The 24,767-nt window shown below is 35.5% G+C and overlaps 1 protein-coding gene across 5 annotated transcripts in view; it reads left to right on the forward strand.

Annotated features, from left to right (window-relative positions):
• The window catches only part of ATAD2B (ATPase family AAA domain containing 2B), a 137,158-nt gene that overhangs the window by 40,013 nt on the left and 72,378 nt on the right, over positions 1 to 24,767 (forward strand). For all 5 annotated transcript variants that reach the window (XM_037035451.1, XM_037035452.1, XM_037035453.1 and 2 more), the window contains exons 11-15: positions 39 to 154; positions 1,496 to 1,670; positions 4,876 to 4,964; positions 18,756 to 18,915; positions 23,716 to 23,806. In XM_037035451.1, coding sequence (XP_036891346.1) covers positions 39 to 154; positions 1,496 to 1,670; positions 4,876 to 4,964; positions 18,756 to 18,915; positions 23,716 to 23,806 — 631 coding nt within the window. The remainder of the gene's footprint in view (positions 1 to 38; positions 155 to 1,495; positions 1,671 to 4,875; positions 4,965 to 18,755; positions 18,916 to 23,715; positions 23,807 to 24,767) is intronic.

Genomic DNA, 24,767 nt, shown 5'->3' on the forward strand with positions numbered 1-24,767 from the left:
AAATTATTTTGTGTTAAACTTTCCCCTTTCTTTCCAAGGTACGGTTTGATAGCATAGGTGGATTGAGCCATCATATTCATGCACTTAAGGAGATGGTAGTATTCCCACTATTATATCCAGAAATTTTTGAAAAATTTAAAATTCAGCCTCCAAGGTAAGTATTGTTATTAATGTTAATTTATCACATTTTAATTAGTAAATCATTATAAATATATTCACATGTGTTTATTAGATGTGTTCTAGCAATGAGAATTAGGAAAGAAAATATTTTTTAGGGCACTTAAGGCTGTGGTACTGTGTACTTGAAGTTTACATTTCTGCATTTAAGGGTCAGGCACAAGATGAGATTCTTTATGCAGGCTTAGGATATACAAGTGGATTGCCCAAATAGATTTTCCTTTTTGGCTTCCTGCTGTCATTGAGTTTGATGCTCTATATTATTTAGTCTTCAGAAACACAATTTCAGTAACGTGATTCTTTTACTTAATGATGGGATATTTTTGAAATGGTAAGCTTGATGATTTATTGTTTATGATTTTTTAATTGTCTTTGATCATGAATGAGGTGTTTAGCTAGTTAAATATAAGAAAAGGCTAAGAAATTTTGTTAAAGGAAGTTGGGTAGACTCAAATATTCTGAAGATGTACATTTATAGACTTAGATTTAAACTGCTAAATGTGCTCTACAGTGGCTTTTTAAAATCATGATAACAATTTATTTGTTTTTTATATGATGTAAGTTAAATTTAAAAAATAATTGTTACTTTTAGTATAGTTTAGGAAAACCTTAAACAAAACAGTTATAAGGAGAAAGTATCATAAGCAGAAAGTAATTCTCCGAATAACTTTGTATATATTTTTACATGTTTCTTTTGTACATCTATATATATATATTAAATTTATGTTTTGTCTGTGTTATACACATGTAAACATTTAAGATGAGATTATTCAACAGTACTCTTACATGGCTTTTTTACTTTATAATATATTCTAGATACCTTCCATATTAGTAATGTACATTACTATTTTTGACACATACTAGTGTTTTATTTTATAGATGTACCAGTGTATCTGTTCCCTAGTAATACATATCATTTAAATTTTTTTAGTTTTTCACAATTAGAAACTTCTCTGTTTAGCATCCATTTAAAAAATTTTTAATACCATTTTTAAAAAGTACTTGTATATGATACATTCTAAGCTGTGAAATTGCTGGGTCACAGGGAAAACACACTTACAATTTTGATATGTCTTGCCAAATTACTGTCTACTCTGATTTAACTTTTTTTTGCCTACCAATGCTCGATGCTTTGAGAATGTACTTGAGGACTCTCAGCAAAGAGAAACTTTTGTCTATATACTAAAAAAGTTTTTTTCTTGTCTAGTAATTATAACAGTTATCAGTACAAAATTATATGGGGGATGTGTCCTTTTACATTGTTTATTAGTGATGGTGATAACATTAATTTACTTCCATTAATTTTTTATTCCTCTAGAGGCTGTTTGTTTTACGGCCCTCCCGGCACAGGTAAAACTTTGGTTGCTCGAGCGTTAGCCAATGAGTGCAGTCAAGGAGACAAAAAGGTGGCTTTTTTTATGCGAAAAGGAGCAGACTGTCTGAGCAAGTGGGTTGGTGAATCAGAACGGCAACTTAGACTTCTTTTTGATCAGGTAAATGAAATCAGCTAGTAATGAGATTATATTCTTTAGCATATTTAATGCATTTAAGTCTGTAAATTGGAACTGTTCATGAAGAGTCATATTGTCCAATCAGTATGTCAAATTTCGAATTGATCTGAATTTGAATGCCTGCCTTAGAGGTGTTTAATAGCAGTTTTGCTAGTACTAGTTTAAGATGATTCACAACATATTTATTGAGATGGCTACTGGACACATAGTATCATGTTAGGTGCTTTTGGGAACCCTGGTTATAACGTATTTATCATTAGATTGTAATTTAATTGAGGAAATAGAGCAAGTATAAAAAGTTTAACATGAAATCTCAGAAAGCAGTATATTATTTATTTTCATCAGCTGTAAATGTGGTGTTGGAAGAATTCAGTAATACATGAATGTTTTTAAAAGACTAAGTGAGTGAATGTTGTGTAGCTATCTTTACTATTTATATATAAGTTACTTAAAAATATTATTTTTTAATACATACAAGAAATAGTCTGATATAAGTTTACTTTGGATTGTTGAGATAGTGAATGAAGTCATTCATATTTGTCAATGCAACTTATATTTCATTGTGGCTAAGGAAATTTACATGAAATAAAAACAGTGCTTTCCACAAGCATTCTTTCCCTGCCATTATTGAGTTCTGGGTCAAAGTTCTTTGTAAGTGGTGAAACACTTCAAATATTATTTTTAGTTATTAGTATGAAAAACTGCTGTGTTCTGATGATGGACCTAGGAAGAGGAATATGGTAAAATTCCTGCCTTCAGAGTGCTCAGTGTCTATTGGGAAGCCAAACATATGGAGTCTGTGTGCTTCAAGAGAGTTTAGTAAGAATTTAAATGTGTGAGTGTACAATAACATTGGTTGACATGGAAAGAATTAACTTGGAATTGCTGACATCGTCCAGTAACTTAATTTTAAATTTTTGACAGTTAAACTTCTTAGCTGCTTCATGCTGGGGAGTATGAATGTGTCTTAGTTTTATTTAAAACTGTACCATAAATTATGCTGCTTTTTAAATCTAAATTTACTTTGTGTTTCATAGTTTTCTTTGTGGGTAAGAGTAGTGGAAATGTTTGCTTTCTTTTATAAAAAAGATGACTGAGAGTTAGTATTGTCTTTTCAAATGAAAGAGTCTACCTTCCCAAATTAAACACGTGATCTGTGTGCACCAAATGAAAGGAATGAGGGGTGATATATGGGCTCAGAGTTTGGCATGTGGTGTCAGGGAAGTGTTAGTTTGTGTCTGGCTTTACTATTAAATGTACAACTTTAAGTAAATAAAAGCCTCTGATCCTTAGTCACCTCTTCTATAAAAATGAGGGAAATAGTGCCTATCTCATTGGACTACTATGAGACTGTATGAAAAGAAGTATATAAAGTGCTTATTACAGTGACTGGCATATAGTATACTGTACTTCCTTTTTGCAATTTTGTGAGTCTGTAGTTCTAAAAAAAAGAGCTGTCATATATGTCAAGAGCTTTTCATATATGTAAAAGTGATAATAATGTCTTTATAGTTTTTTTCTTATTACATAATTCTAGTCTTAAAAATTTTTTCCAGAACCTACGTTTTGTGGTTGAATTGTCCTTCATTTCAAATTATTGGAGAGCACTGGAAGTTTAGTGGGCATTTTGTCAGTCAGGGGGAAATGAAAAATTTGTGTCTATTCTTTAGTAAGTTAACCTTGTGAACTAATATTGCTACAAAGTGATTTTGAAATGTAAACTATATCAAGTAAATTATATAATAAAGATTTTTCATTTGTAACCTTATGTTTATTCACTTTAAATCAAATTAAATTTCTGTTAGGTCTAAGACTTAAGTGAGAAAAATGACACTGTGAAACTACTGGAAGAAAACTCAGGAGAATTTTGTTTCTCAAAGTTGGGAGAGTATAACTATGGAAGAAAAGACTTATATAAATTTTTTTTCAGGTTTTGCATGGCAACGTATTGTAAGCAACTCTAAAATCTAAATGATAGGGTGAAAGGATTAAGCAAAGAAAAAAAGAAAAACTCATGGACACAGACAATAGTGTGGTGACTGCCAAAGGAAAGGAGGGGTGGGGGAGGCGGATGAGGGTAAATCGGGGGTAAATGGTCAAGGAAGGAGACTTGACTTGAGGTGGCTGAGGTTTGCATACAGTTTGCAGGTGATGTATTGAAGAATTGATGGAGTGTAGAATATACCTGAAACCTATGTGATTTTATTACCCAATGTCACCTCAATAAGAGAGAAGAAAAGATAAATGATACCACTTACTGGTATCATTTATCAGAAAAATGTTTGCGTTTCCTTTTAAAATTAGAGAGGTCTAATTTTAAAAATAAATAGCTCTAAGAAATTAGTAAGCAAAAGGCTAATAATCTGATAGAAAAATTGGTAAAGGATATGAAGAGAACTTTCTTAGAAAAAGCAATATGAATGTTTCTTAAACATGTAAAAAGTGCTTACTCATGTTGATAATAGAAATAAAAGGTAGAATGAAAATGAGATAACATTAAGATCAAGAAATTAGGTAATACATTGTTGGTGAGCACTCTTAAATATTGCTGGTGAGAGAGTGAATTTCATCAGGGGGAGGCAATTTGCAAATGTCTAAATTAGAAATGACACATGCCTTTTGAAGCAGTGGTTCCACTTTTAGAATTTACTATATTGCTATGGTTGCACTCATAAAATGTTAAATGTACACAGATATTTGTTCAAGCATTATTGATAATAGGCAAAGGTTGAAAACAGCCTAAATGCCCCGTGAGTAGGGGACTAGTTTAATTATGGCACATTCACACAGTTAGACATTTTGTAGCTGTTAAAAAAGAACTTTGGCAGATATTTATGTACTTATATGGAAGCTAATTAAAATACATTGTTTAGTAAAACAGGCTGTTACATGATAAAAGAGCAGTGTGTATAGTGTGTTTATAATGCATGACATAAGACAGAAATAGTGTGTTTTAAGAAGATGTTCCTGTGTATGTATAAAAATGATATATATGGAATAAACAAATAGAAAACAGTAGATGCTTATTAGGAGAAGACCTTGTGGTTGGAGACTGGGGTGTCTCCATAACCTTTCTTACCTACTATATGTTGGATCATTTGCTTATATTAGCTGTTAAGAAAACTCAGTAATTAAATATGAGAAATGGAATATAATTCAATAAAAAACTTTTTTCTTTTTTTATAAGGCATATTTGATGAGACCTTCTATAATATTTTTTGATGAAATAGATGGATTGGCTCCAGTTCGCTCTAGCAGACAAGATCAGATTCACAGGTAATTTTTCCTAATCTGATTATGTTAGATTCTTTTCACTCATTGACATAGTATTTAGCTTTAACCCTTGGATGAGTGCTATGAGGTTTATTAAATGTGATCTGTGTTTTTGAGGAAGACTTTTTTCTGTTAGCATGGGGGTCAGCAAACCTCATATGACCTGTGGGCCAAATCTAGCCTCCTATTTTTGTAAATGATGCTTTATTGGAACACAGCTGTGTTTATTCCTGTTTCGATTATATATGGCCGCTTTTGCGCTACAAGAGCAGGCAGCGCTGAGTTCTGGGAGAACGATCATAAGGCTTGCAAAGCCTAAAGCATTTACTTTCTGGCTCTTTACAGAAAAAGTTGCCTAATCCTAACTTAGCATAATGTTTTTAAAATTTATTCATGTTACATGTACTCATATTTTGTTCCTTTTCATTTTTGAGTAATATTCCTTGGGGTGTATGTGTGTATACTACAATTTATTTATTCATTAATTCATGTTATGGATATTTCATTTGATTCTATTTTTGGCTATTATGATAATGCTTTTATGAACATTTGCATACACATTTTTATGTGGGCATATGTTTTCATTTCTCTTGAGTAAATACCTAAGAGAGAAAGGCTAGATCCTATGTATGAATCAATACTGTTTTCCACAGTAATTATGAGAATTCAGGTTATTTCACATTCTTGCCAACATTGGGTATAGTTACTGTTTTTATCTTTAAACATTCTAGAAGGTGTGGATTAATTTTTGTTTTCCTGATAACTAATAATACTGAGCATCTTTGCATATGCTTATTGTCCATGTAGATATTTTGTTTTGTAAAATATTAAAATCTTTTATCCTTTTCTAAAAAAAGGAACCAGTTTGTATGTCTTAATGTGTTGTAAGATTATGTCCTTTTAAGACAAGTCTTTTGTCAGATCTGTTTTGAAAATTTTCCTATTAGCTTGGCTTGCCTTTTGGTTTGCTTAATTGTGACTTGAAAGCGAAAGATTTTATCTTGATAAAGCCCATTATATAGACATTTTTGTGTATGTATATATTTTTGTCTTGAGAGTAATTGCTTAAATCCATTTATTAGCAATTCTCTTTTCTTCTAACATAGTAGTAGTTTTATCTCTTAAATTTTGATCAGTGATTAAATTTTTTAAACCAGAAGTTCAGTGTATCTATTTTCCACTTATTGATTTGAGAGAGAGGGAGGGAGAGAGAGAGAACCACTGGTTTGTTATTCCACTTATGCATTAATTGGTTGCTACTTGTATGTGCCTTGATTGGACGTTGAACCTGGAACCTTGGCATTTGCGGACAATACTCTAGTCAACTGCTTACATTTCTTACAGTGTGGATCCACAGGGTACAAATTCTTTCAGCTTTTCCATGTTTGAAACAGCCTTTTTAACCTAACCCCCCCCCCCCCCCGTTTTATTGAGTTATATTTTATACATTGTAAAATCTCCTCATTTTGAATGTAAAATTCAGTGATTTTTAAAATAACTATTTCTAGTGGTACAACCATCTGAATAAATTAATTTAGGACATCCTCCCCCCACCAAAAGATCCAGCCTATCAATTTGCAGTACATCTTGTACTTGACCCTCAGCCAACACAGTAATCTCTGTCTCTATACATTTGGCTTTTCTGGACATTTCGAATAAACGGGATCATGCAATATGTGTTCTCTTGTGTCTGGCATCTTTTCACGAGTATGACAGTTTTGAGGAACATCCACGATTTAGCATGCGTTAGTTATTATCCTTCCCTGTTACTATTGAGTAGTATCCATTGAATGGATGATAGCCCACATTGGATAGATATTTAGGTTGTTGGCATTTTGGGCTGTGATGAAAAATGTTGCTCTGAACACTCATGTGCAAGTCTTTGGTTGGACATGTTTTCATCTCTTTTGAGTAGATCGCCTAGGGTTGGGATTGCTTGGTTGCATAGTAGTTTTATGCTTAACTTTTTGAGAAGCTTAGCTTGTGTTTTTTAAGAATATTTTCTCTGGGTACAGAATTTAAATTTTATTCTTTTTTCGCCTGTTCAGTACTTTAAAGATGTTGGTCTGCTATCCTCTCCCTCATTTTGTTTTAATAAAGAGTTGTGCTGTTATCTTTGTTTCTTTGTTATATATCTTTTTCCTTAGACTGCTTTTAACTTTTTTCCTTCTTCATCACTGCTTTTGTGCAATTTGTTTAATGTTGTTCCTTGGTAGAATTTTCTGATTCTTGGATTGAGCTGCTTAAGTCTGTGAACTTCTTGTTTTCATCACAATTGTAACATTTTTGGTCATTCATTTTTTTTTTTTTAAAGATTTTATTTATCTTTAGAAGGGAAGGGAAGGAGAAAGGGAGAGAAATATCAATGTGTGGTTGTCTCTCGTGAGTCCCCTGCTGGGAACTGGCCCGCAACCCAGGCATGCGCCCCGACTGGGAGTTGAACCACGATCCTTTGGTTTGCAGGCCTGTGCTCAATCCTCTGAGCCACACCAGCCGGGGCTGGTAATTTTTTAAAATATAGTTTTTGTCTTCCTTGTCCCTCTCTCTCCTGTGTCCTCTGATTACATTTATGGTAGTTTAACTGTTGCTGTTTTATAGATCACTGAAAATTTGTTAATTTTGCTTTAAACTGTAATTTCTGTATTTCATTTATGGTAGTTTTCGTTACTTTGTCTTATAGTTAACTCATCTTTTTCTTCAATGTCTAATCTGTTGTTAACCATATTCATTACACTTTTTACTTACATATTTTTGTTTTCATCTCCAAAAGTTCTTTTGGAGATGAAAAAGGTCTCTGTTTTGTATCTGCTATACAAAGATGTAAGGAAACTGTGCAATATATAGAATGTGATTATAACTACGTTAGTGTTCTTGTCTACCTATTTTAATATCTTAAGTTTTGAATTGGTTTTATTTGGTTGATTTCCCTGCTTCTTTGTGTACTTGGCAATTTTTATGGGAAGGCAGACATTTAAATTTTACCTTGTTGAGTACTAGATTGATATTTTAAATAAATATTTCTGAGGTTTTTTTTTTCTGGGACACAGTTAAGTTTCTTAAAAACAGTTTGATTCTCTTGAATCTTGCTTTGAAGATTTATTGATCTGGAATAGTCTTCTGTGTAAGGCTAATTATTCTCCAATAATAAAGTAAGGTTCTTCTGTGCATTACACACAATAACCCATTAATCATGAGGTCTTTCAATCTGGCTCATAGAAACTGGCTATATTCTTGGTTCTCTGTGAGTGTAAAATACTGCTGCTACATCTTTGTAAAAATATTTTATTTATTTACTTTTAGAGAGAGGGAAAAAGAGCGGGAGAGAAACAGCAACATGTGGTTGTCTTTCATGTGCAACTCAGTCATATGCCCTGACTGGGAATCAAACCAGTGACCCTTAATTAGCAGGCTGGCACTCAATCCGCTGAGCCACACCAGCCAGGGAACATACTGCTACTTCTGATTCTGAGTATTTTTTTCCCTGTGACTTGAGTAAATTTCTTATGTGTATACCACTGATCAATATTTAGCTTGTCTTTAAAAAATATTTTATTTATTTACTTTTAGAGAGAGGGGAAGTGAGGGAGAAAGAGAGAAAGAGAAACAACATTCAGTTGCCTCTTGCATGCCCCCCAAGTGGGGTCCTGGCCCACAACTCAGGCATGTGCTCTGACTGGCAATTGAACCAATGACCTTTTGGTTTGAGGGAGGACACCCAACCTTCTGAGCCACAGTAGTCAGGGCTATTTAACATAAATCTTGAGGGGCCCTGAATATATTTCCTAAGTTTGTCCTCTGTGCAGTGGTCTCTCTGGTACTCTTTCCTGTGACCTTTAGGCCTTTTAGTCTCCCTGGAATCTCAGCTCTGACTCTTACCACTCAGTGGCTCAGCTGATCTGTACCAGGATGCTGTCTCACCTACACTGCAACCTGGAAGGGAAAGCCATTAATTGGATCATTGTTTCCATGCTATATAATTTATGTTTTTTCTCTTGCTGCTTTCATTGTTTGCTCTGTATGTTTGTTTTTCAACAGTTTAGCTATGATATGCCTCAGTTTAGTATTTATATTCTCATTGGTGTTTATGATGCATATATTAGCAAATTTATCTTTTTTCAGTCTTTTTTGCCTTCCACTTGGATAGTTGTTTAGATCTATCTTCAATTAGTCTTCACTTCTTTCTTTGTCATTCTATTTTGCTATTTTGTGCAGCCAATACTTTTTTAACTTCAGAAATTATATTTTTTAGTTGTAGGATAAACTTACATTGAATTCTTTTTCATTATTTATGCATTTCTACTGTGATTTTCATGCATTTAAACATTTTGTGTTCATCAAGATTAGTTAACAGTTGCTTTCAAATCTTTTTGTGTTAGTTTCAACATCTGGTTCAACACCTCACTTTTAGGCCTGCTTGATTTTCTTTTCTCTTGAAAATATGCTCTGTTTTGTTTTTTCATCTGTTGGGCAATTTTGGATTTCATCCTAGAATGAATGAATGAATGAATGAATTTATACGGGAAAAGAGGTAGAAAGAGAGGGAGAGAAATATCAGTCAATCAGTTGCCTCTTGTAGGTGCCCTGACCTGAGACCACACCTGCACCCAGGACTGAACCCACAACCTAGGCATGTACCCTGACCAGGAATTGAACCAGTGACCTTTTGCTTTGCTGGACAATGTCCAATTAACTGAGCTGCACTGGTCAGGGGGGATATCCTGGACATTATTAATGTTAGCTTGCGGAGGCTGTGGCTTTTATTGTTTATGAGTTGTATTTTGTAGCGGGGAGGGTCTGCCCACAGAGCTCCCCTACCCGGCCACCACGGATAAGGATAAGTATACCAAGACAGGATCTGCTTGGGGAGGAAAGGTGGCCAGGCTCTCAGAGGAGAGGGGCCTTGAGCCTGTTTCTCAATGGGCTTTTATTGGAGTTCGTTTGAATAGGAATACAGGGTGTAAAGCTCATCAATCATCATCTGGTAGTAATGATCAAGGAATAGATAACATTCAAAGAACTCTGAGGCTTTATTGAGTCTGGGTCAGATAGCCAAAGCGCCATAAAACTTTGGGAAACAAAAACAAAGTCATTTTATGCTTAGACCCTGAACATTTAAATTGAGGGTATTCTTAGCAAAGGAGGTTTCACAGGATTTTATGCATTCTTTCTTAGGCCGGATCGTCCCAGGGAACTTCCCTTTTCAGCACAGGGCTGCACCACCCTCTGGCATTATTCCAGGCCTGAATCAGGTGGGGGATGTGGGCAGCCAAGAGATTAGGAGACCTTTTGCAGATAGAATGAGGATTCAGGCTATGACAAAGGTGACGGGTGAGGGTCCGTCATCCCTTTTTCTGTAGTCCTCTGAGGCCTTCCCTGATGGCCCCTTTGAGACTGTGTCTGTCTTAGGTTGTTCCTCCCTTGAGGAACCTTACCCATCATTGGCCTGCCATCCTGCAGGGGCTAAACAGGGTGAAGTAAAGGGGGCAGGGGCTGTACCCCTGCCGTGAGAGAAATTTTGTCTCCTTAGTGGCTTTTGGTCCCAAGGTCTTTTTACTCAGCCTTAGCCATTGGGGGTTACAGTTTCAGAAACCAGGCAGGGCGGTTCCCACCAGTATTTCCTTTGCTTTAGCACATAATTTTCTGTTTTAGGCTTGAAATGCAGACTGTTTCTTGGCTGGCAATTTTGGTTTCCTTTCAAGTCTTTTGTCTTTTGCCTCATCTTTTGAGTTTCCTGTGCTTTTATTATGGATCATTCAGAGATGTGGGTAGATATGATTTGGGCATATCATTGGTTCTTGCCCTTGTGGGATCCCCCACATTCTGTAGTGTTCACGGTTTTCTACTTTCTCTTTCTGAACTCTCAGACTGGGAAGTTAAGGGGTTTCCCCACATAATCTTCCTCTCCCACCTTACTTAGCTTCATGTTAAAAGCCAGAGAGAGAGGAGCTTGCTTTCTGTATGTCTCACTTTCTCCAAATGACTATTGAACTCCCACTAGAATCTGACTGTCCTGTTTACTCACCAGGTCCTTCAGGTATGCACTTATATATTATTATGTACAGTTTTCTAGTATTTAATGGGAGTACCTTATACATGTGTATGTCACATGGGTGAACCATGAAGACTTTATGCTTTGTGAAGTAAGCCAGACACAATACATCACATATTATAATATTTTATTTATATATAATGTTCAGAAGAGTCAAATTTATAAAATAGTATAGAAATATATTAAGTAAATATTTACAGAAAGCTGGTGTAGCTCTATTAATATTAGACAAAATAGACCATCAGACAAAAAGCATCTCATAGTCTATTCATATTTATATTTATTTATTTATTTATTCATATAAAGAGGAGCAACTTAAAATGATAAAAGCATCAATTTATTGGAGTTATGATAATATAAAATTTGTAATGTAGTTACTAACTTTTCAAACTATATAAAACAAAAAAGTGAGAGCCCTGCAGAGATTCAAATTGATAATCATTAGGAGAGATATCATGTACCTTTCAGTAACTGACAGACCAAATGAGCAAAAAAATAAGTTAATGCTGTATAGATTATTTGAACAATCATATTTTATGAATATGATCTTCTGGGCATACTTATCTAAGACAAATAAAGAATGAACACTATTTTCAAACATATATAGCATGTGCAAAAACTGATTATGTTATGCCCTAAATTACAAGTAATTTCTAAAATTTAGTAATATATAGAATTCAAGGGGCAAATAACTAAAAGTTAAGCAGATTTGTTATTAAGAAGTATTATTGCTCTGCCTTGGTTGATGTAGCTCAGTGGATTGAACACTGGCCTGTGAATCAAAAGATTGCCAGTTTGATTCCTAATTGGGGCACATGCCTGGGTTGTGGGCCAGGTCCCAGTTAGGAGCATGTGAGAGGCAACTGATTGCTGTATCTCTTGCACATTGATGTTTCTGTCCCTCATTTTCTCTCCCTCTTCCCCTCTCTCTAAAAGTAAATAAGTAAAGTCTAAAAAGAAAAAGAACTGTTGCTTTAAACCTGAATAATCTATGTTACTAGTAAAACAAAAAATTAAAGCAAACCTCATGTGAACTACAAAGACATACAGAAATATCAAGAAATCCTAAAGTTGCTTCTTTGAAAAAACTAATAAAATTCGTAAACCCCTTAGCAGTAAACTATGATTAAACCAACAATTTGGTGAACCTCAAAATTATTATGTTGAATGAAAAAATGCAGAGGAAAGAGTATTTATTGTATGATACGTGTATATACAATTTTAGGTGATGCAGCTGATCTATAATAAGAGATCACAGATCAGTGGCTGCCTGGGGATTGGGTAGGGGTTAAGGAGGAGCAGCAGGGATTGATTACGAAGAGACATGAGAAAGAGTATGATGGATATGTTACTTATTGATTGTAATAGTTTCACAGTTATATATGAATACACACTTCAAATGTATCAAATTATATACTTTGAATATGTTCAGTGTATTGTATGTCAGTTAGATCTTGAAAAAACTTTTAAAAACCTGCTTTGAACAATATGAGAAAGTTCATTGGAACCAGTTTACTTGTGATCATGGATATAAAAATCCTAAACAAAATATAATATCAAGTAACGCATGATATCCAGGAAAATATAAAAAGGATAATATGTCATGATCAAATTGACTTTATTTCAGATATGCAAGGTTTTTTTTTAATAATGAATGCTTTTTTTTAAAAGATTTTATTTGTTTATTTATCTTTAGAGGGGAAGGAGAGAGGGAGAGAAACATCAATGTATGGTTGCCTTTTGTGCATCCCCTGCTGGTAGTTAGCCTGCAAGGAACCGGCCTGCAACCCAGGCATGTGCCCTGACTGGGAATCGAACCACGATCGTCTGGTTTGCAGGCATGCACTCAATCCACTGAGCTATGCCAGCCAGGGCCGTCATAGATATGCAGGGTTTTTTTTTAACATGAGAAAAACCAATTGAGGTAAATCCATAACATTATTATCTTAGTGAAAAATTATATGACCATCTCAGTAAATGTGGATGAAATGTTTGATAAAATTTATTATTTGTTCATGGTAAGATCCCTCATCTTAGAGTACAAAGAATGTAAGTGTGTTTTCTTAAAATTATCTGTAAAAAACCTATGAGTACATACTTTTTAAAAACACATTTACAACATTTATTTATTTTTAATCCTTACCTGTTCAAAATCATTTTTTTTGGTAGAAACTTGATAAAATGATTCTGAAATTTATTTGGAAATACAAAGTGTAAGAATAGTGAAGGCTTATTCGGAAGAACAAGGTGGGAGTACTTTCTTTACTGGTTATTATGGCTTTTTAGGGTTAAGATATTTTGATATTGATGGAAGACTATACAAATAGACCAGCAATTTTTAACTGTTTTTCATCTCATGGACCACATAAACTACTAAAATTCTGTGGCACACCAAAAAATATGTTTTTTCTGATATGACAAAAATATAGGTGTAATTTTGATTCATTCATACCAAATGGCTGTTGTGTTGGCTGTTATCATTTTTTAAAAAAATTTGACAATCTATGGGAAAAGAGGTCAGTGCCCCTGACTAAACAGTCAGGAATTGCATGTTCTAAAAATTCTTGCAGCTCACTGGTGGAAAATTGCTGAAATAGACTTATGGAACAGAGCCCAGCGCCGTCTATAAATCCACATGTATTTAAATACTTGATTTATAATAAAACAGGCAGTGCAGTGCTATTGGGAAAGGATGACCTTTTTGAGAAATAACCCTGGGACTCCTGGGTCTCTGGTGAAAAAAATAAAACTGAATTCTTCTTCATACTATATAAAACAATTCTACTTGGATTTTTAGATCTGTATTTGAAAGATAATACAAATATATTTAGAAGATAATGTAAAAAGGGTTAGGGCAGGCAAGTCAGCCTCAAACATGGTATTAATTAGTTTGAACTTTAAACATAATAAGGGTTACTAAATAATTTTGATCCAGGCCCTGGGAATTTAAATCATTAAAATAAAGACAACTTTTGGTAGAACTTAAGCTATGGTGTGATTCTCTTTCTGGCCATGTTTGAGACTTTGTCTTCTGATAAGCCTTGTACAAAAAGCACTTAAAAATGTTGATAAATTCTAACAAACATTTGAAATGTCTCCCATGGATTGGAAAATACTAAGGAAAAGTTTGAGGTTAAATGCTTAAGGATGCTTATTTCTTACCCCTTGCATCTTGAGTGAGGCACTTATGTCATCAGTTTTCAGTTATTCCATAGAAAAGAATAAGCACAAATCCTCCCTAAGCGTGTTTACCAGGTCTCTAGCATTTTGGTTTCATTTATAGGTTTGGGAAACACAGGTAGAACAGTTAGTTTATTTAGGAGTGAGAATGATTTTTTTAAACATGTTGAGCATATTGGAGAAGTTATTTCAGGCTGGTGTTAGCACTAAAAATAAAGGGATAGAGTGAGAACAGTTGGAAAACACTAAGACCATTGTTACTAGAACTGTGGTTTATGTTATAATTAACATGAAACATTTCTATTCAGTAATTGTTAAAGTCATAGCTTAAAAATCTGAACTGTGCACAAAATGATTTTGAGTAGAAATTTGTTAAAATGGTAGCCATTCTAAAAAAAATTGTCTATTAGGAATTCTAAACATATAAATTAGCAGACATTGCCTCTCAAGATTGCTATTAAAAAACAAGTATTTCTTTTTCTCAGAAACAGCTTTATTGAGCTGCTGTTCCCATATACAGTTCACTCATTGAAACTGTATGATTTAGTGGCTTTCAGTATATTTAGAGGGTTGTGTTAACCATTACCGTAATCAATTATTGAACATTTTCATTTTCCCAGGAAGAAACCTTATATCCTTTAGCCATCGCTCTCCATCTTGTTCTTCATTCCCCACCGAGCGTTAGACAACCAGAAATGTACTTGGAGTTGCTATTAGATGTGCCCATTTTTTACTTTTTACATAAATGGAATCATACAGTTTGTAGACTTTAATGGCTGGCTTCCTCCAATTAGCACAGTATTTTCAAGGTTCATCCATGTTGTAGCATCTATCAGTACTTCATTTCTTTTTATTGACAAATGATATTCTATTGCATGGATATGCCACATTTTATTTATCCATTTGATGGATATTGAACTGTTTTGACTTTTTGGTTAAGAATAAGGCTACTATAGCCCTGGCTGGTGTGGCTCCGTGGGCTGAGTACCAGCCTGTGAACCAAAAGAATAAGGCGACTATGAATGTTTGCGTACAAGTTTTTCGTGATCCGCAAAAAACTGGATCACATGGAAATTCTGTTTAGTAGTTGAAGGAACTGTCAGACTGTTTTCCAAAAAGGCACAACATATTTGCAAGCAGGGCATGAGTACTCCATTTTCTTCACATTCTCATCTGCACTTGTTATTATCTGTCTTTTTTGTTGTTATAACCATGCCAGTGATTTTATTTATTTTTTAAAGAATATTTATTTATTAATTTTTTTAGAGAGAGGGGAAGGGAGGGAGGAAGAGCGGGAGAGAAATATCAATGTGTGGTTACCTCTCACGTGGCCTCCACTGGGGACCTGGCCTGCAACCCAGGAATGTGCCCTGACTAGGAATCAAACTGGTGACCCTTTGGTTCACAGACCGAGCTCAATCCACTGAGCTACACCAGCTAGGCATGCTAGTGATTTTAAAGTGATGCCTCATTTGGTTTTGATTTGGATATCACTAATGACTAATGATGGGCCCTTTGTATATCTTTGGTGGAGAAATGTCTCTATAAATGTTTTACTTAAAATTTTTTTAAAATGTTATTTTATTGATTATGCTATTACAGTTGTCTTAGTTTTTCCTCCTTTGCCTCCCTCCACCCAGCACCCTCCATTTCCTCAGGCAATAACCACACCACTGTTCATGTCCATGGGTCATGTGTATAAGTTATTTGGTTACTCCGTTTCCTATACTTTACATCCCCATGGCTTTTCTGTTACTACCTATTTGTACTTGTTACTCCCCTGACCTCTTCACCCATTCTCCCACATCCCCCTCCCATCTGGCAACCATCAAAATGCTTTCTGTACCCATGATTCTCTCTCTGTTCTTCTTTTTTGTTTAGTTTGTTTTTTAGATTCAGTTGTTGATAGACATGTATTTATTGCCATTTTATTCATAGTTTGATCTTCTTTTTCTTAAATAAATCCCCTTTACATTTATTAAAATAATGGTTTGGTGATAATGAACTCCTTTAGTTTTTTCTTCTCTGGGAAGCTCTTTAACTATCCTTTGATTCTAATCAATAGCTTTGCTGGGTAGAACAATCTTGGCTATAGGTCTCTGCTTTTCATGACTTTGAATATTTCTTGCCAATCTCTTCTTGCCTTCAGACTTTCTTTTGAGAAATCAGCTGAGGATCTTATGGGAACTCCCCTGTAGATACCTGCTTTTCTCTTGATGCTTTTAAGGTTCTCTCTTTAACTTTGAATTAAAATTATTAAATTAAAATGATGATGTGTCTTGGAGTGGCCTCTTTGCATCCGTCATTATTAATTGGGACTCTTTGTGCTTCCTGGACTTGCATGTCTATTTCCTTCATGAAATTAGGGAATTTTTCTTTCTTTATTTTTTTCAAATAGATTTCCAGTTATTTGCTCTTTCTCTTCTCCTTCTGGCACCCCGATGATGTGAGTGATGGAACTATTGAAGTTGTCCCAGAGACTGTTTATACTATCCTCATTTTGGGGGGTTCTTTTTTCTTCTTCTTGTTCTGATTGGTTGTTTTTGCTTCCTTATGTTCCAAGTCATTGATTTGATTCTCAGTTTCATCCACTCTACTGTTTCCCTGTCAATTGTTCTTTATTTCAATCAGTGAATCCTTCATTTCTGACTGGACCTTTTTGTGCTGTTGAGGTCCTCACTAAGTCCCTTGAGCATCCTTTTAACCAGTGTTTAGAACTCTGCATCTGATAGATTGCTTATCTCCATTCCATTTAGCTTTTTTTCTGGAGTTTTGATCTGTTCTTTCATTTGGGGCATGTTTCTTTGTCTCCTCATTTCGGTAGCCTCCCTGTGTTTGTTTCTGTGTATTAGGTAGAGCTGCTTTGCCTCCTTGTCTTGTTGTCGTGGCCTAATGTAGTAGGTGTCTTATAGGGGCCAGTGGCACAGTGACACGTATCACCCCAGCTGGTTACTTAAAGTGTGCCCTTCATGTGGGCTGAATATACCCTTCTCTTGTAGTTGAGCCTTGACTGTTGTTGGCAGGTCAGTGGGAGAAATTTACCCAGGCCAGTGAGCTGTAAGGACTGGCATGGCCACTGTCTACCAACCTTTGTCTCCACGGTGATCAGCTGTGTGGGGTTAGGGTGGTCATGTTCCAACGTGGTATGTAGCTGTCTGCTGGGTGGGGAAGCTATGAGGTTTCCTGGTGGTCCTAGCCAAGGTCAGCCCCCACCTGTTTTGCCCATGGCCACCTTGCCTGAGCTACAAAGCTGTCTGACATGGTTGCTGCTTGTGCTGGGCTTGGATATTCCCAGGTAAAACCAAGCTGTGAATTTAGGCTGGTCACTGCTAGTGCAAGGCCTGGGGCTACTTAGCAAGTGGTATGGGGGCTGGGGGCTCACTGAGGCTAGCTGTTACTTGTTTGAGAGGATTTAGGAAGTTGTAAAGCATGAGCCAAGACCAGACACTCATAGGAAAAGCAGCTTGGGTGGGCCCATAAGTTGCGTGGGACAGAGTGTCAGGGGATCACCAGGGTGGAACAAACAGTGTTAACCAGGTTGATGGAGTCTCAGATACGGCACCAGCATGCAGGCTGTCTGGCTCTGTGTGGGGAGGGTTCAGAAAGCAGACAATGGCATCTGCCCACCATTCTGTCTGGGAGAAAGCTGTCTTCCAGCTCCTGCCTTGATACCAGACACTTCAGTTTCTCGCTGTGTGCCACTGGTGCCTTGCAAAGTGCTGCCTTGGTGCTGGAGCTCAGAGAAAGTGAGTCTTGAATAAGTCTGCATGTGGATTCTTTAAGGGGCACTGCTTGGGGCTCCAGAAGTTTCTTCCACCGACTCAATCCTCGCTGGTTTTTGCAGCCAGAAGTTATAAGAATTTACCTTCCTTGCACTGGAACCCTGGGCTGGGTGACCTGGGATGGGGCTGGGACTCCTCACTCCCAAGATATTTCTCCTGAATTTTTATCCATTACACATGGAGGTGGGTCCAGCCTGTTTGTGTCTCCTCCCTTCCTACCAGTCTGGATGGATGTGGTTTCTTTAATTCTATAGTTGTCAGACCTCCATTCAACTTAATTTCTGATGGTTCTGAGTGATAATTATTCTGTATTTTATTTGTAATTTTGATGTGGTTTGCGAGGAGGCTAGCCGTGTTTGTGTATGTCGCTATATTGACTGGAAGTCCTTGACTGCTTTTAAATTAGGTTATTTTCTTTTATTGTTGAGTTGTAATTGTTATTTATATATTCTAGACCCTAAACCCTATTACATATATAATTTGCAGATATTTCCTCCTGTTCTCTAGTTTGCCTTTTCAATTTCTTCATAGTGTACCTTTGAAGCTGAAAAACTTAATTTTGATGCAGCTCATTTTATCTTTTATTTGTTGTTGCGATGTGTTAAGTGTCTTGTTTGAGCACTTTTGAAAATGATTTCTGCATATTTCTTAATTTTTGCATTAAGATCTGTTCATGTTGTAATTTTATAAATATTGTAAGACTGATAAAAGTTGATGTAAACAACAGTTAAGTTTTTCTTTTCTTTTTAAAGTTTTTCATTTTGTGTGAAAATTTTGTTACAGCTCCATAGTGTCAACCCTTCTTGCTCTTATGGATGGGTTAGACAATAGGGGTGAAATTGTCGTCATTGGTGCTACAAACAGACTTGATTCCATAGATCCTGCTCTCAGGAGACCAGGTCGTTTTGACAGAGAATTTCTTTTCAACTTGCCTGATCAAAAGGTAAGAGTTTCTGTTTTGATATAATGAGATTTACTTGTGATTCATTTATGAAAACACATAACTTTGAGAGTGGCATTTTATGAATTTTCATTTTTAAAAATTTTGTTATGGGGCAGCATAGTTAATTATTTTATTTCATTATTTTATTTTTTTAAAAGATTTTTATTTATTTATCTTTAGAGAGGAAGGGAAGGAGAGAAGGAGAGGAAACATCAATGTATGGTTGCCTCTCAAGAGTCCCCTGTTGGGAACTAGCCCGCAGCCCAGGCATGTGCCCTGACTGGGAATCGAACTGCGATCGTGTGGTTCACAGGCCTGCGCTCAATCCACTGAGTACACCAGCCAGGGCCATAGTTAATTATTTTTAAAAACCTTGTAATTATTAGGTAATTTAGTTTTTTTTCCATTAAATGTTATCAGAAGTTTATGATTTTTAGAGAATAAGAAGAAAACTCTAGATTATGTTACTGTAGATGCTTAGTTACTCTTTTCATTAGTTCTCCAGATTGTAGTAGTATCTTGTGTGGCAAGTATATGTCTCTAATTAGCCAAAGTAGCTTTGTTCCCATAAAAATAACATTTGTAGAATATTGCTCAGTTTATGTATAAGAGCCCAATATGCAGATTTTCCTAGAAATGACCATAACATCATATTTAATTAAAAGCAGCATGCTATTCATTATAGTGTAGTTTTTAAAAGAATGTGTAATTAAAACAGGGTAGTGTATATTCATCGAGTATGCAAAATGTTCTGTAATATATTATGCAAAATTCTTTTTTCCTAATTCTATTTTAAATTGGTATTTTTAGTTTTGGTTTGACTGGTTTAATCATTGACTGTGTCTTCACTAGGAACTTAAGTTTGAGGGGAAGAAACATAAAATAACTTGTTAATTATTAGCGTAAAATAGCACATATCTCCTCTATGCAGTAATGCTTCTTAATTTCTTGTTTTTTCCTACTCCATTAGCATCATCAGCAACATTATAATTATTGTTATAACAGTTAAGTGTGTGTTTATGAATCCTTAAAAATGAGGGGCTTGAATTTGCCTTTAACTCTTAGTAGAGGAGGCTCTTTTTCGGTCAGGGGAAGGCATATGATTTACTCTTTTGTATGCAGTATAGAATAAGGTACATAATGAAATGTTTCTCGACTTAAATAGTTTTTTCTTCATTCTTTTTCTTGCTTGTATAATAAAGAAAGGAGACTGATTGCTTATATAGAGAAAGAGCAAGGCACTTAAAAGTCATAGAGACCTTACAGTAATTTTGACCTTAGATAATTAATTTATTTATCTAAACTTTTACTTTTTTATGAATGAGAAGATAACAATAGAGTACGCTGGTTGGTGTGGCCCATGGATTGAGTGTCAGCCTGCAAACCAAGGGGTGGATGGTTCAATTCCCCGTTAGGGCACATGTTTGGTTATGGGCCAGGTGCCCATTTGGGGACATGGGAGGGACAATCAATTGATGTTTCCCTCCCTCTCTTTCTCCTTTTTCCCACTCGTTAAAAATAAATAAAACGGACTTCCGGCCAAGATGGAAGCATAGGTGGAAACACTGTACTCCCTCGCACAACCAAGTTTATGAATTAACAGATATTTAAAAACCAGAACGCAACCAAAACAGAGAGAAAATTAAACTGAACCGAAGTCCGACAACAACGAACCATTCATCCAGACCATGTCATAACCCAGCAACCTGGGTTGCCCCGCCCTGGGGAACATCGAAGGCTCTCTACCTCATATGTAACAGGTGCAAACAGACCAAAACATTATGGCTCAAGAAGAACAGCTCAAAGCCCCAGAGCCAATACTTCTAAGCGACCAAGAGATAGCCAACCTATCAGATGCACAGTTCAAAATACTGGTGATCAGGATGCTCACAGAACTGGTTGATTTTAGTCACAAATTAGATGAAAAAATGAAGGCTTCACTAAGTGTAATGAAGCAAAATGCACAGGGAACCAATGGTGATGGGAAGGAAACTGGGACTAAAGTCAATCGAGTGGAAGGAAGGAAGAAAAAAAATGACCAAACAGAAAACAATGAAGAAACAAGAATGCAAAAAAATGAGAAGAGGCTTTGGAACCTCCAGGACATCTTTAAATATTCTAACATCTGAATTAGGGGTACCAGAAGGGGGAGAGGAACAGCAACAAGTAGAAAACTTATTTGAACACATAATAAAGAAGAACTTCCCCAATCTGGCAAAGGAACTAGACTTCCAGGAAGTCCAGAAATCTCAAGAGAGTCCCAAAGAAGTTGGACCCAAGGAAGAACACATCAAGGCATATCATAAATACATCAGCCAAGCTTAAAATGAAGGAAAGAATTCTAGAAGCAGCAAGAGATAAGGGGACAGTCACCTACAAAGGAGTTCCCATCAGACTGTCAACGGATTTCTCAAAAGAGACCTTACAGGCAAGAAGGGGCTGGAAAGAAGTATTCCAAGTCATGAAATCCAAAGACCTCCAACCAAGATTGCTCTATCCAGCAAAGCTTTCATTTAGAATGGAAGGGCAGATAAAGAGCTTCTCAGATAAGGTCAAGTTCAAGGAGTTCATCATCACCAAGCCCTTATTATATGAAGTATTAAAGGGACTTATCTAAGAAAAAGAAGACAAAAAATATTAACAGTGAAAGGACAGCAAACTCACAGTTATTAACAACCACACCTAAAAGAAAAGCAAACTAAGAGGACAGCTAGATCAGGAGCAGAACCATAGAAATGGAGATCACATGGAGGGTTAGCAACAGGGGAGTGGGAGAAGGAAGGTGGGGGAGAAGGTACAGAGAATAAGTAGCATAGACAGTGGGGAGAAAATAGACAGGGGGGAGGACAAGAATAGTATGGGAAATATAGAATCTTAAGAACTTGTGACACATGGACATGAACTAAAATGGGGGAATGGGGGAATGGGGGGAGTGGGTGTGCAGGGTGGAGGGGAATGAAGGGNCAGTGGGGAGAAAATAGACAGGGGGGAGGACAAGAATAGTATGGGAAATATAGAATCTTAAGAACTTGTGACACATGGACATGAACTAAAATGGGGGAATGGGGGGAGTGGGTGTGCAGGGTGGAGGGGAATGAAGGGGGGAATAGGACAACTGTAATGGCATAATCAATAAAACATTTAAAAAATTAAAAAATAAAAAGGTAAGAATAGATCTTTTTTGAGGTCTCTTCCAGCTCAATTTTTCTTATGTTTCTGGTTCACTAAAGGTCTTTATTAATGAACTCTGTATAGATTTTTAATGTCATAATCTAGAATCTATAAGCTTGTAGGATATTTTTTTGGACCTTGACTATTTAGTATCTGTTTAAGATACTTCAAGGTGGAAGAAAATAAATATCACATCATTGCTTTATTTTTGGTAGCTGAACACCTAACTTAGAACTTGGAATTGAAGCAATAGCTATTGATTGATTCCAGGCTTTGTTTACTTTTTGAGCAAGATATTTCTGGACAACTTGAAATTTTTTTTTTTTTTTTTTTTTTTTTTGCTGGAGCACTCCAAATTTCTAATCACGCCAGTAAGATTATAATGTTGGTTATAATTTTTTTCATAGTCTCAGAAAGTTCAGGTAGTAGTGTTGAGGGAAACAAGTGTATTCAAGTTTTTCCTTGAAAGAAGACAAATGTGACAAATATTTCTGATATGACTCTTCACGGTGGTGGTATTAGCTGATTATGGATTTTTATACTTCAGTGTTTCTTTTTTACTATGGGAGGAAAAGACGTGAACAATTTTGATTATGCTGTTTTGAAAAAATCATGGTAAAATGGCTTAAACTTTTAATTTTTTTCAATGGATTCCATTGATATTTACTGTGTTATATATTAAATGCTGTTCATCAAGCACAAGGAATCAGGAGGCTTTGGCTAGAAATGAATGGCAAAGATTTATTCTAGGGTCCTAGGATTTGTGAACCAGAAATATAACTAGGCAATACACCCAGAGTGTTCTGAAGAAGAAAGAAAATCTGAGAGTTCTTACTGTAAAAGCTACATTCTTGAGAAGAATCAGCCCTGCATTTTTAGCTTCTGGGTCGGTCTGAGATGGTAATCTTCCAGATATCCAGTGGTGTGGATAATGGGTATCAAGGGGTCTGCACTTGTGAACAGTTTCCTCGTGCCTCAGCCTGCTTGATTTTAGTAATTTACCAGCTTGACTACAGTGACTCAACTTTATTTCTTCACTGTTTTCTCAATGCCGAAGGGTCAACTAACACAAGATAATATTGTGCGTTATATTTTATTACTTAATTGAAAACTTTTGACTTCAAACTTAAAAAAAAATTTAAATTACTTGTTTAGCTTATGGTCAGCTATAATACTTTATACATATGATAGAACCAAAGGTTCTATGAAATCGATAAAGTTTGTCTAAAAGTTATTATAATACAGAGTTTCTTATTCATATGTACTCAGATAGTCAAAATGATGTGGTGGAAAAGTGAAATTTAGTTTTGAAATTGTCTAGTCCTAGGTCAGTCACTTAGTCATATGTGCCACTAGTCAAGTGTCAAGTTCCTTCACCTCTCAGAATATTAAGCATCTTAGTTTGTGAAGTGGAGACGTGATCTCTACTACATAGCTCACAGAGTTATGGGAATCAGCATTGATGCAGAAGACAAGATAATTTAAATTCTTTAAAAAGAAACATTTGCTTTTCTGAGATATAGCTTAGTCTATAATTTGTTCTAGAACAAATATTTGGAGGGTTGATATATTTTATTAACTTGTTCTTCTTTTCTTAAGAAATTTATTTACTTGTGTTCTTCTTTTTAGGCAAGAAAACACATACTACAGATTCATACCAGGGACTGGAATCCAAAATTGTCAGATGCTTTTTTAGGTGAATTGGCTGAAAAATGTGTTGGTGAGTGCTATTTGAATTCTTTGATTGTCATTGTTTGCTCTGTTGAGCCTTCCTTTTCCCTTATGTTTTGAATGTGAATGAGTATAGTTATGTCTTTGTGCAATGGATGGCTCTACCTTTAAATGTAAACATTATTTTAAACATTTTGCTTGAGGTATGAACTCTTCTAAATTAGGATTTTAGCTGCCATTAGGTGATTGACTAATAAATCTCAGTAGTCATATTTCTTTCAGGGAGTGCTGGATTTTCAAAATGTTACTACAGTGTTTCCTTTTAGGAATTGTCCCTTTCATAAATTTTACTAAGAAAAACAAGTGTCAACTTGAAAGATAAAGGTTCACATCTAAGGCAGGACTGTGTAGTCTTTTACTTTGCAGATTTCATGATGGACCATCTTCATGAAGTTGAGGGAGAGGAGTCTTCAGAAAACATATTTAGTGGCATCCTCTAGTGTTTCCCCAAATACAGAACTTTCCAATTTGATGTTAAGTTATTCACAAGTGGAAGATCTCCCCACAGAGTGAATGAATACTACAGTCTTAAAAGGGGTGTGGCGAGAGTATTTTGTTACATAATACATGACCATACACAGGAGATGTAATTCAGGGATTTTGGCTCTAATCAGGTCTGAAATAAAATGAATGCATATTTAAGCAATCAAGTATACACATATGTATTTTTTCCTTCATTCTTTTTTCTATCTTTTGTCTATTTTCCTCTTAGAATTAAAAGACCTCTCTCCATGAACTTTTAAAACATTATGAAGACATCCCCAAAATAAGTCCACTAAAAATTAACAGCCTATTTGGAAAAAACTTTAAAGTTACCAAAACCAGAAAGAACAAACCTAGTGAAAAAAAAATCATTGTGATCCACCATCAAATAATTAAAACTTAAATAGAACATTAGTCCATTCAGTTAGCTACATCCGAATTATCCTCTTCATCCACAGGGACCTCCA

This window comes from Sturnira hondurensis, unplaced genomic scaffold (genome assembly GCF_014824575.4).
Source record: "Sturnira hondurensis isolate 20B ecotype Veracruz unplaced genomic scaffold, ASM1482457v3 Scaffold0022319, whole genome shotgun sequence".
NCBI classification, from domain to species: domain Eukaryota; kingdom Metazoa; phylum Chordata; class Mammalia; order Chiroptera; family Phyllostomidae; genus Sturnira; species Sturnira hondurensis.